Here is a 12,814-nt window from a genome sequence, read left to right as displayed (position 1 = left end):
ACACACAGTCCCAAGACCCCTGTGTAGACAGTGAAACTTGGGGCCCCCTCCTGCAGCAGATGAGGGGGTCCCCAGAGAAGGGACCAGAGAGGCCACAGATAGGCATGTGGTGGGTCCCTCCCCTGTCCCCCAGGAAAGCAGGCCACGCAGGAAGGCCCCTGGGAACACAGGATGGCAGCAGGGTCAAGGGGACACACTGAGCACTGGGAACAGAACCCAGTAGGCTCCAGGGCTCCTGTAGCATGGTCTGAGCCCCTCCTGTGTCTGAGTCTGGACTGAGAGCACCTAGTAACCCCCTGGGCCTTGCCTGGGCCCTGCAGGCCAAGCTGGCTTCTGTCCTGCCCACCCCCCTTGATCCCCCCACCCGGCAGCTCTGCCCCATTCCCACCTTTTCCTGCCCCTTCTGGCCCTCGTCTCCTCTGCTGCTCTGGACTTACACTGTCCAGAGTGTAAGTCCACCCTCACTGCTCTGGACTTAAAGCTGCCTGTCCCCTTGCCAGTCGCAGCCGGACTCCAGGCTCCCCAGCACAGAGTGTAGATGTTGCCTGGGCTGACCCAAGACCTACCCCTGCAAGGTCACCCCAGGTCAGATCCGCAGCCTGGGCCGTGCTCCCCATGCACTGCTTCCTGTTCTTGCCCTCCCTACCACCTTCTGCATAGGTCCTCACTAGTAGAGGACTCCCAGCTAAGAGACAGGGCCTGGCCCCAGGCCCTACTTGCTCCCACCTCCCAGAACCTCCTCTCTGCCTGGCCCTCCCCCAAACCATGCCACCCCACTGCCCCCCACTGTTTGTGGGGTGCAGGTGCACCTCGAGTTCTCGGGGTGGGGGTGTGCCCTTGTGGCCCCAGCCCCAAGGGGGCGAGGGGGAAGGGAGAGCTGCTGCGATGAGGGCTTACCTGTGTCAGGTGACTCTGACCTGATCTTCTCAGAGAGCAGGGGCCCATGCATGAGACTCCCCACCCCACCCCTGCCCAGCTGCCCTGCCCTCAGTGAGTCTGCACCCCTATGCCCCTCCTCAGGGCAGCCCCGCTCCCTCTGCCTGCCTGTCTGTGTCTGTCTCTGTCTCCATGTCTCTGTCTCCCTGTGTCTCTCTGCATCCCAGAGGCTGGTGGGGACAGCAGTTAGGTCACAGGACCAGAGGACTTCAGACTGCAGGTGACCCTTCTGGTGCTGACAGAGCTCCGGATGCTAGCAGCCACGTCCCCCCACAGAGCAACCCATGGCCACTCTTGTATCAGGGACATGGTCAGAACACCGGCTTCCCAGAACCACCAGGCAGGCAGGCTTCATCTTTGTCCCTCCAGATCACAGCGCACCTGTCTCCCCCAACCCTCCGGGTCCCCCTGGCCTGGCTGCCCACACTCTCAAGACTATGTCTCCCAGCCCCCTGGGTCCCTGCTTCTCACTGGACTCGCTCATTCGTAAGATGATTTTCTGTGGCATCTGCACAACCCTGCTAGAGTCCTTTGTGGCAGGCGGGAGGACCAGGCAGCTAACACAATCGGGGAAGAAACAGTCTCCCTTAGCAAAGGGCTATAAAGCCACACTTCCTATGGTGGGTCCTGCGTGCAGACTAGGCCTGCACTGCGGCAGGTGCCCTGTCCCAGTCCCAGCATGGGAAAGCAGAGCCGTCCTGGGACCGCTGTCCATGAAGAAATAGGAATAGAAGCAGAAGACAGGGGACGCTTGGGTGTGACGTGGTGTTCTGTGTTTTGTCGTGTAACCTCTTTACATACTTTGTCATACTGGATTGGGAACCTATAAACCCCGAAACCCATGTTGTGAGGTCAAGACACACCTTTACGTCAGCCAGCCGGCCTGAGCAGGGACCTCCCCGCAGACCACCAACCCTCCACGGGCTGGCCACATGGAGAGTTTGCATCTGCCCCTTGTAAGCTCAGTAGAAGGACCGAGAAGACTCGGGAGGCAGATGTGGGCTCTGGGTCGGGTTCCTGAGGGTGACAGGAAACCCACATGGTGCTGAGAGGTGGTGAGTACCCCGTCATGGCCGGAGGCAGAAGTGGAGCCCCAAGAAGGCACAGGCTGCAGAGGCCCCAGGCCCTGACCCTTCCTTTGCAGAGCCAGGAGGAGGCTGGTGCCTACATCCCATGAGGGGTCTGTCAGACCCCTGGTCCTCCTGTCAGCCCTGCAGCTGCTCAGGAAGACCCCGCCCCCAGCAAAGGAATGAGTGAGGAAGGAGTGAGTGAGGAATGAATGATGGTGTCTCTCCTGTGAAACACAGAGCCTGGCAGGAGGGACAGGAGGACACAGCGGAGCATGCCTGCTCCCCGGGCTGAGCTCCCCGGTCCGGGGCCAGGTCCCCATGACACGTGGGGCAGCAGAGCCTTGGTTTCCCTCCCAGCCTCCCCAGCTGACACCCTGGAGGTGTCTCACGCTTTGGCGCGTCCACATTCCTTCCCAAACGAAACGTGCCGCTGCCGCCCAGGGAACCGGGCAAATGCATGGCCGCGGGCACAGGAGCCTCTGCCCACCTGCCAGGACTCGCTTGAAGTATGTGTCAGTAATCCCAGCTCAGCCGGTGGGGCAGCACAGGCGTAAGGGGGCTGTGGGGGGGGCAGCACATGCCCTCTGGGGCCCAGGGTGCACCAGATCCCAGGAGGGTTGTTTCAGGCCACCAGGGGTAGGAGCCTGGAGGCCCGGGCCCTCCCTATGGGTCCCCCATCGGAGGCTGGAGAGAGAAAGAGCCCTGGGAGGGTGGGGGGCAGGCAGGTTGGCACCCTTGCTGGAGCCCTCCGCCCCTGTCTGGAAGGACAGAGTCCGCCCATCCTGCTGGGCAGCCCTCTACCCACAGGACCACCAGCCAGCCCCGCACTCAGGGCTTCGGTCTGGGGACGGGAGCCCCATGTCACCGTGAGACCTCAGACCTTGTCCCCAAGGGGGACCAGCCTGGGCCCTCTTCTGCCAAGACCCCGGGAGGTGGGTGGACCCTGACCTCCCTGCTCCCCTGGGGCCTGCGTGCAGCTCTGTGCCCACTCTGTGTCCCTGAAGGACAAGATGAGGGTCTTGCCCCATGGGTGTAGCACCTCGTGGCCTAGGAGTAAGAGGACACACAGGAAGAGGGGGCAAGCTTCTCTGGGGCCTAGAGCAGGCAGCTGGCAGGGCTGTGGGTGCCAGGCACCAAGTGGAGCAGGCCCTCGGCCCAGCCCCCTGCCCACCTGCCCCTGCCAGCCAAGGTTCTACCCACAGAACCCCTCTTCCTGTGAGAACAGCCTGAAGTAGCCCCGGTGTGGCCACGGGGAGGGCAGAGCGGTGCCCACATCCCATGGGAGCCCCACACCTTCTGAGAATTGCTGCCACGGAAACTGAACCAGGTCCACAGACACCTAAGAGCCAGCCGCCCTGTTGAGACCTGGGGGAACAGTGCCCAGGTGTCCCCTCCATCTGCGGCTCTGTGCCCAGGAGCCAGGCCAGAGGGCCACCTCCAGCCCTTCACCGCACAGTCACGGTGAAGCCCCGGTGATGATGGCTACCAGCCTGGGTCCTGGGCACCTCCTTCCCTTGCATGTTTCAGCCGGCACCTCCACTCCACCTTGAGTGAGATGGCCTGGCACTGTGCCTGACCTTGCGCCTGCAGGGTGCTCCCAGGGAGGGAGAAAACCATTAGAACCAGCAGGCGGCGGGTGTGGCTTACATGGATGCAGCCACAGGCTGGGGCTGGAGTCGGGACCACTCTCCGGGCTGAGGATGTGCACGCTCCCGGTGGAAGATGATGACCTGCATCCCCCACACATATCCTGGGGTGACAGCAGTGCCATGCACAGAGGTGGATCCTGCCTGCCTCGCCTCCCGGCTGCAAGTGGTCAGCACGTCGGGCCTTCTCCCAGGCCCCAGGCGAGACCACAGCCCCAGCTCCAGATGTGGGCCACCCTGCTGTGTGGACTCTTGGGTCTCTCTGGGCTGGGACTCTGGGGCTGGGGCTCAGAGGGCGATGGGGGGGGGTATGTCTGGAGGGCTAGTGTGCTCTGGGCTTGTGGGGTGCCCGGCGAGGCGTCCAGCCCAGCGTGGGCGGAGGATGCCAGTGCAAGCACCTTCTGGGACAGCACTCTGCTCTGTGGAGAAGTGCACTGGATTCCTCACCGGCTGAGTCACCACGCCAGGTGCAGGGTTAGGAAGTGGGTGCAGCAAGGGTGGGGCGGGCCTGCTTCCCCAGACCCGCAGGACCCCCGCCCTAGGGACTACAGGCCCCTGCCATGCTCTCCCTACAGCCATCGAGAAGGGTCAGACCTCACCATGACCCAGACAGATGGATGATGGCTACAAGCCCCAGTCCCACATCCCCTCGAGGGAGTGGCCCAAAGCCAGGGCCTCCCATCCCTCTCTGGGACCGTGGGACACCTGGGAAGCCTGTGAGGCAGAGGGGGCGCCGGCGGGACTGACCCCAAGCTCAGTGTGGGCTCCGAAGGGTTTGTGAGGCCTGGTCCGCGCTGGGACACCGTCCAGTGACCTCCCTGCCGGTATAGGGCAGGAGGCTCTGCATCCGCCTCCATGGGGCCTGGGAGCGAGCAGCCCCCATACAGCATCACCCTTCCGGCCACCTCTGGAGGGACTCTGGGGGTGTCAGTGGGGTCACGGGACACAAAGGGTCCTAATGCAGCCGGCCAGGGGCAGGCGCAGGCCGCCCACTCACACTGACCCCCAAGACCTATCAGTAATGGACCTGGGGCTATATGGGGCCTGGGAGACTTGTGGAGCTTGGGGTTGCTGGTGCTGGCCACAGGACACACCAGGGACTTGTCACAGACTCACGTTTGTGGCCCTAGAGTTGCGTACAGCACCCTGACCCCCACAGCGACAGTGTTAGGAGGGGGGTCCCACAACAGGAGTGGTATCCCTAGAAGGAGAACAAGACCACTGCTCTATGAACAACAAGAACGCCAGCCAGGTGTCCTCACCTGAGCCCAGATGCCTGGTCCAGGAGGTCCCAGGGCTCCATCCACAAGGCCATGTGGGTTGGAGCCAGTCAGGGAGTGGCCAGCTGAGCCCACAACCACACAGGTGACACAGCGGGGCAGGGCGGGGAAGATTGTAGGCAGAGGCAGGAGCCTGGACGGGGAAGTCGCCAGCTGCACAAGGGACAGGCCGCAGACAGCGGAGGGGAGTGGTGGGGGGACACGGCATGGGGACAGGGGGGCAACGCGGGGGCGGGGGGAGGCGCGCCACAAGGAGGTTGGGCAGGAGAGGGATGGGAGGCAGGGGAGGGGTGGGACGGGGGCTGGGGGAGGCCAGAAGGAGTGGCGTCGGAGGGCGGGGCCTCGGGGTGGGGTAGGGTCAGGGGAGGAGCGGTGGGGGCAGGTGGGGCTCATTACCCGGGCCCAGGAGGAGCACAGGAGGGGCGCACAGAGGCCGCAGGGGACCGTGGGGTCAGGGGCTGGGCCCTCAGCCCAGCAGGGAGGCCCATCCCTGGGGCAGCGGCCAAGAGGGCCAGTAGTGGCCGGAATGGGGTCTAGGCTGCCTGACTAGTGGCTGCGCTGGAGGGTTTCCGGCGGCTCACGCCCACCGTGGGCTGTGCTCGCACGTCTGGGCAGCTCAGGTCCAGCAGGCCCCCATGTCTCTGACTTGTGCGCCCAGCACGGGCCGTGCTAGGAAGGCACACGTGTGGTAGCGTGATAGGATTCAGCGACCCGGATTCCAGTCTGTAAGCATGTCCTGTCATCCTGGACTAGGGAGACATCCTGACATCCTGGACATCCTGACATCCTGGGGCTAGGCAGAGTCCAGGCCTGGTGGGGCCTCCTTCCCAGGGTTCAGCACCACATGTCCCCTCCTGGAAGGTCCTGAGCAGGCTTGGTGCTCTGGGGGCCCCCCGGGACAGGGAGAGATGGCCCTTGTTGGCACCCCCGGGGCAGCAGCTGGAGCAATGGTGACCAAGGGCAGTCACCCACAGAAGGCAGAGAGCTGGCGTCTCAGGCTGGGACCCTGCGTAGCCATGGTGTGCCCTCCCTCCTTGGCTCTTTGCTGCATGTCTGTGTCGGTCCCATGGCCTCCAATGGTTCTGCTTGGCCAGGGAAGTCTTGTCTGCCCTCCACCTGTCCCCAGCCTGTGGGGCTCACATTGTAGGGTGGTACCTGCTGTAGGCCAGGGACCGTCCCTACGGTGATGTCCTTTCCTCGGCACATGACTCTGGAGCCCAGTCAGCACTCAGGACACAGGGGCAATGGCACCCTTCCCTTCCTCCATGCCTCCCGTCCCTGTCAAAACCCGTGGATGGGCCTGTGCATCACCATCCCCCAGAGGTGGCCCTTGCAGCCGCAGCCCCTCTGCTTGGAGCCCCTCCCTGACATCCTGTCCTGCGCCTGGCCTCTCCCCAAGGACCCCCACTTGCTCCCATAAGGATGTGGGAGGAGGGAGCGCAGACTGTGGTTTTCCCAGTGCTGTCGGGCTGGGGTATCTACCTTCTGTTTAGGAATTTGGGTCCTGGGGGTGTGGGGCAATAGTGCACAGTTTGGATTTTCCCCGGCTTTGTTGACACGTGACAGCATGTGAAGGTGCATGTCGTGATGACCTGATAGGTGTATGTTATCCGTGATCCCCGCGGTAAGGCTGGTGAGCACCAGCTGGACTTTTTGTGTAATTTTTCTTTACTGGCTCCGTTGTGCCTTTGAGGCCAAGCCACAGCCAGTGTCCCGACCAGCCCCCTCGACCTCTTCTGGCCCACAACATTGGCCCCCTAGCCTCTGGCTCACCTCTCTCCTCAGGCAGGATCTGCAGCACCCAGGCCCCTTTGGGCACCTGGCTCTGGGACACAGGAACATCTCTGAAGCCACTCATGGGGCTGGGGGGTCAGGCATCGGGACTGGAGTGGGTGTGAGAAGAGCCCAGCCAGGGTTGGTGGGGACAGGAACAGCTGAGACGGCCTGGCTGCTGTCTCTAGGAGGTGGGGTGGTGGCGAGCTGGGGCCTGCCCAGGAGGAGGGCCGTCCAGGTGGAGGTGCTGGGGTGCGGGGCACACAGGAGCTGACTCAGCACTGGGAACAGGGGCTGGGAGCCTGAAAGTCCCCACCTGGTGGATGGCTGGGGCCACGAAGAAAACCAGCCTGCTCTTCCCTGCTGTGACCTGGACCCTGAGGGCCCCCCAAGCCGGGCTCTGCGCTCCCTGCTGCATGTGTGGGGCTCTGGGCTCACCTGCACCCCTGCCAGCCCCCGCCCAGGACAAGTCTGGAGCCAGGGAGCCAGCCCCTCTGCACTGACTACGTGATCTTTCTTTCCCATCCTTTTGAGTCTACAAGTCAACAAGCACCGTCAGCCAAGAGAGAAATGATCACACGCGTGGACTTCCTTCTAGGTCAGCTCTCCGTCCCCTCAGGGGTGGAGTGGGGCTGAGACAAGAGGAGGGAGGCATGGAGGGAGCCCCCCAGGAGCCAGGCCCCCGGGAAGCCGGGACAGGAGACCCCCCCAACCCTGCGCCATCCCGGAATGTCCTGCCGCCAGACACAGGGCCTGGCCAGGAACATCCGTGGGCCCACCTCTCCTTGCCCGGTCATCCCACAGCCAACCACCTACCCTTGCATCTCCCAGTCTCACACCCCTGAGTATGCGGGCTGGCTCGCCAGGAGAGTTCCAAGTTGCAGGACCCCAATGAGGCCTCTTGGCTCACAGAGTAGAGGAGACCAAGCAGCCCGGGGTAGGCTCACGGGAGTGACCCAGATCATACTCCCATGCAAACTGGAACCATTGGCCCCAGCCTCGCCCCACCAGCCATCCCCCAAAGCCCCTGTCCTGGGGCTTCTGGATGCTCGAAGTTGCATTGGCCTGGCCCCATAGTCACCTCCCTGGCCTGGTGTGGCCTCCAGGACCGGCCATGGCAGCCCTATCTCTGTCGGAGGCAGAAAGGAGTATGGCGAGTGACCAGCCAGGCCACCTGGAGGGAGGCAGGCATGGACTCTTATCTGGAAAGGCCATAGAAGCTGCAGAAGATCCCGAACTCCACCACCTCCAGACCCTGCCCAGTGCTGGCCCTCACTAGGCCACCCAGCTAGCGCTTCTCAGGGACCCTCCCCCTGGGTCCCTGCATTCATTAGAGGGGTGTCGCTCCAACTGCTCCTGCCACCTGTTCCAGGTCACAGCTGGTCATGCAGTGTGGGGAGGGGGTACGCGGCCTGGGTCAGTGTGTTGCCTGGAGCACTGGGCCAGGAGTCCTCAGCATTGGTCTGTGCTGGGCGGATGTCCGAGGAGAGGCTAGCAGGGTTCAGTTCCAGGAAGACCTCATGGGGGAGGCAGATGCCTGGTGTTGGCCTGGTGGGGGCAGAGCCTTCCACATGTGGCCCATGCATCAGGCCATAGTTCCTGGGGCCATGACAGGGGCAGCTTGGGGGGTGAAGGCCTTTCACCTGGCGGGGCGCTCTGGACATTCTGAAGGACAGTGGGGCTGGGGGATTGCCCTGTGTGTACAGGCTCTCGGCAGGAGCTCCAGCCAGAGTCACAGCAGGTCCCAGAGAGTTGATGCGGCCAGTTGCCCCCCACACTGTCTCACTGCCTCCCCGGACCCCTCTGCCCCTCCCTGTGCTCCAGCCCAGGGGGGCCCATCTGCTCAACCCGGATGCCTCACTTCAGCCCACTGGCCCCCAAGGTTAGAGAACCCTGATTCGGGCTTGTACTCCTGCCACCTCCCCGCCCACGCGTAGCCCACGGCCCGGCTTCCCTCTCATCCTGCCACCCTCCTGCTCTGCTGGTCCACGGAGAAGTGCGGGGATCCTCATGGGGGCAGCCCCTGTGGTCTCCACTCAGAGCTGTCCCTGTAGGTCAGGGGAGGGGAGCAAGGCCCAGACCACAGGATCTTTTGTAGAGAAGTGAGGCCCCACCGGTGGGTGAGGCGGGGACCTGGTCTTTCTGGAAACTGCGGCAGTCACAGGACGGTGGAGCAGGTGTGGAGGAAACGTGGGGAGCATTGGTCTGGCCTGGCACCCAGAACTCATCAGGGTCTGCAAGTAGGAAAGGAATCAGCCAGGGAACAACCCCGTTAAGGAGGAACCAGCCCCACCAACCCAGGCCACGCCAGGGACACACACTCGCTCGGGAGTGGGGAGGCCTCCAGTGTCCTACACGAGGTCAGGTCTGGCTGGGGCGGCTCGTCAAGGCACCAGAGTGTGGACAAATGGGACTCATGGGGACCATCAGAGGGCTGGGGGTTAGATACTGGGGCCTGTGTGGGAGAGACCCACAATGTCAGGAGCATGGTCTAAGGGCGTGGATGACCAGGGACACAGGCCCACTGCCTCCAGGAAGGCGGCCTGACTCACACACCTGGCTGCAAGGTGTGGTGTAGTCCTGGGGAAAGACCGGCTTTAATTTTTAAGAGATGTTCTTGAGCAGGAGGAGGAAGGCTAGGAGATGGTGGACGTGGTGGCATGCCCAGGAATGTGGGGAACCACACGCCGTTGGGGGGTTTGGCCAGAAGAGCATGCACAGATGAGGGAACCGCCCACGCCCCAGCTGGCTTCTGCAGCAAGGCAGAACTGCTGCAGAGGGAAGGCCAGGAGGGTGACCTGCCCAGGGGCAGGGGGCTGCAGGGGGATGGGGAGATGAAGCCTGTGTCGGTGGAGAGACCGCTGATGGGGATGAAGGTGCAGGGAGGTGGGGTAGCGGCCCGGGGCCTGCAGGGTGGGCAGGGAAAGCCACCGGAGCCAGATTCTAGAAGAACAGCAATGAGGAAGCTCCAAGTGCTGCAGGGCTGGGCTGGGAGCCTCCAGGCAGGCTGGCCTAGAAGATTTTGGGGAAGGAGGGCAGAAGGATGATAGCATCTCCTTTCTCTGGACGTCCAGAGGGTAGGCTGGTTTCTCTGACGGTGAATCCCCATGTCCAGCAGCTCTTACCACAGCTGGATGAAACTGGGTTAGACTCCGGGTAGGACTTACCTAAGGACTTACCTCTGTGTGGAAACACAGAGGCAGGGCTGCTGAAGAACCCAGAAGCCTCTGTCCCTCCTTCTCGCTAGGAGCTTAACCTCCTAGGGCCACCAGAAGAGCCTCTGGGGGTCCAGCAGAGGCTAACACAGCTGGCATGGACTTGGTTTCTCCCCACAAACAAAGGAGACACAGGCCTTCCATCTGGAGGCCACCAGACCAAGTATCGACCACACGGAGACCTTCTTCAGGGGCTGAGGGGCTGCTCTGCATCTCCGCCCAGGGCCTGGGATGCAGCACACCCAGCAGCCGCGGCTGAGGAGACAAATGGGCTCCCCAGGCAGGAAGAGGAGAGTGCCAGGGAGACAGGCTACGGGTGGCACTGGACAGGGCATCCACAGGGGCAGGACTTGGGGTCACGTGGGGGAGCGGGGGAGCTTGTCCATGGCGGCTGTATATGAGATAACCTGGGGGGCAGGTGGGGTGGTGGGGGTGTCCATGGGTGGTGGGATCCACCATTACCCAGGGGAGAGGGCAGGGGGCATCCACAGGCAGCGATATCCGGGGTCCCATGGGGGAGTGGGTGGGGGCGTCCACAGGGGACAGGATCTGGGGTCACCTGGGAGGCAGGTGGGGAGTCCACAGCAGTGGGACCCACTATCACCAGGGGAGCCGGCTGGAGTTACAGCTTGTCACCCATCTGGTTGTGGAAGCTCTTTCCTATAGGTCCACAAAAGGACCTGGCACCTCTTCCTTGAAATCAAGGTGGAATTACATACAGTTAAATGGACATGGTTTGGTCACTCCAGACACATAAACATGTGCATGACTACCAGCCTCATGCATCGCAGAGCCCTCCCATCACCCCGCCCCGCGCAGCCCTGAGAACTTCCACAGGGACTGGGAAGTCCTATTTCTAACCAGCCACCTCGGTAGCTGTGGCCTTTTTGGCTGATGGACTGAAAAACCAAATTTCTCTCTCTCGTTTGCTGTTCCACGTGATTTAAATGTCACAGGTGCGTGCAGTGAGTGGGAACAGTGACAGGAGATGTTTCCTCCCATGCCTTCCCCTCAGGCAGTCTCCAGCCTGAGCTCAGGAGGACCCTGTGCCCTGGCTTCTGCCCCATCTCCGGCTCCCGCACCTGCAATGCAGTCAGCGGGGGTTTGCAGGGGGAGGCGGGGGACACCAGCTTTCCACTCTTGCTCCTGTGTGCGGACATGGCTGGCGGCTGCCTGATCCCCATGCGTGGTCATCCCCTGATGGGTTGGCTGCTGCCCGGGCTGTTGGGCCATGGTCACTCCCTCCACCAAGCTAACTGGTCTCCTCCTCCCCAGGTCACTGGCCATCGGGCCGCAGTATTCGTCCCTGGGCACTCAGCCCATCCTGTGTGCCAGCATCCCTGGCCTGGTCCCCAAGCAGCTGCGCTTCTGCCGGAACTATGTGGAGATCATGCCCAGTGTGGCGGAGGGCGTGAAGATCAGCATCCAGGAGTGTCAGCACCAGTTCCGCGGCCGCCGCTGGAATTGTACCACTGTGGACAACAGCCTGGCCATCTTTGGCCCTGTGCTGGACAGAGGTACGTGGGCGCACTCGCCAGCCTTCAGGGACAGGTGGCAAGCTGGACATGGGTGCTGCAGGTGCAAGCAGTGCCCTTCAGGATCAGGGGCCGCTCCACCTGGGTCCGCAGTGCTGTGTCCCTGATGCTCTGCCTGGGAACGGCATCACGGGGAGCTCCGCCAGCTGTGTAGACCTCATTCTCTGGCCATCTCCCACGCTCACCCATCCTGGGGGGCTCCTGGAGCTGGGAATGCTATAGTTTCATGGAAAGAGTCCTCCTGTGTCCCCTTCCCCAGGAGAAATTGTGCTGTTCCAGGGGGACAGGCTTCCCACAGGAACCAGACCTTCAGGACATCTTGCAGAGAAAATACAATAAAAAAAAAAAACAGGGGGTAGGGGAGGGTGGATGCACACCTCAGGAATTGCCCAGGGTGCTAGGGGCAGGGTTTTACTTTAGGAAGAGCTAGAAGTTGAGGGTTGGGCGTGGGTGAACTTGGGGTGAAAAGTAGATTTTCACCAGAGAGTGGTTTCACAACATCTGCAAATCAGAGGGCATCAGAGGGCATCATGGCCATGTGCCTGGCTGGTCTCTGCTCTCTCCCACTCAGTGGGAATACCTGAAGGTGGCCTCTGCAATATGGTGGCTGCGGAGGGAGAAAGGCTCCTTACTCTCAGCAGGATGGTTTCAGGGTTGGTACACATGCTGCAGGTTTCAGCTCCTCCTGCCTTCTCCCCAGGGGAATAGTATTCCTCTGTGTAGACCCACTGCATTTTATAATGCATTCATTCATTGCTGGCAGACATTTGGCTTATGTCCACCGGGCTGCTGTGAACAGAGCTGCTGTGGACATTTTTGTACAAGTATCTGTTTGAATACCTGTTCTCAAACCTTTGGCATATATTCCTAGAAGTGCAATTGTTCTGTGTAAGATCTGGGGAAAACACCACAGTTTTCCACAGGGGCTGCATTGTCTTACATTTCCACAAGCAATGCTTGAGGGTTCCAGTTTCTCCACATCCTCACCACCGTGTAATTTCTGCCTGTTTCCTTATCCTTCCAGTGGATATGAAGGGATATCTCGTGGTTTTTATTCGTGTGTCCCTTGTGACTGATAATGGTGAGCATCTTTTCGTGGGCTGGTTGGTCATCCGTATGTCTTCTCTGGAGAAACACCTATTCATATTCTTTGCCCAATTTTTTCTAAAGGATTTATTTATGCATTTGAGAGAGAGCGCACATGGAAGGGAAAGGCAGAGGGAGATAGAATCTTAAACAGACTCTACACTGAGCACAGAGCCCAATTTGGGCTCAATCCCAGGACCCTGAAATCATGACCTGACCCAAAACCTGGGCAATGGATGCCCAGATAACTGTGTTACCCAGGCAACCCTGCCC

At 61.6% G+C, this 12,814-nt stretch overlaps 1 protein-coding gene across 3 annotated transcripts in view; it reads left to right on the top strand.

The window, feature by feature from the left end:
- Window positions 1-12,814, top strand: part of WNT3A (Wnt family member 3A) — a 41,931-nt gene that overhangs the window by 2,680 nt on the left and 26,437 nt on the right. For all 3 annotated transcript variants that reach the window (XM_032335130.1, XM_032335132.1, XM_032335131.1), the window contains exon 2: window positions 11,196-11,437. In XM_032335130.1, coding sequence (XP_032191021.1) covers window positions 11,196-11,437 — 242 coding nt within the window. The remainder of the gene's footprint in view (window positions 1-11,195; window positions 11,438-12,814) is intronic.

Source organism: Mustela erminea, chromosome 3 (genome assembly GCF_009829155.1).
Source record: "Mustela erminea isolate mMusErm1 chromosome 3, mMusErm1.Pri, whole genome shotgun sequence".
In the NCBI taxonomy this organism is placed as follows: domain Eukaryota; kingdom Metazoa; phylum Chordata; class Mammalia; order Carnivora; family Mustelidae; genus Mustela; species Mustela erminea.
This window is presented reverse-complemented; position numbering and strand designations above follow the sequence as displayed.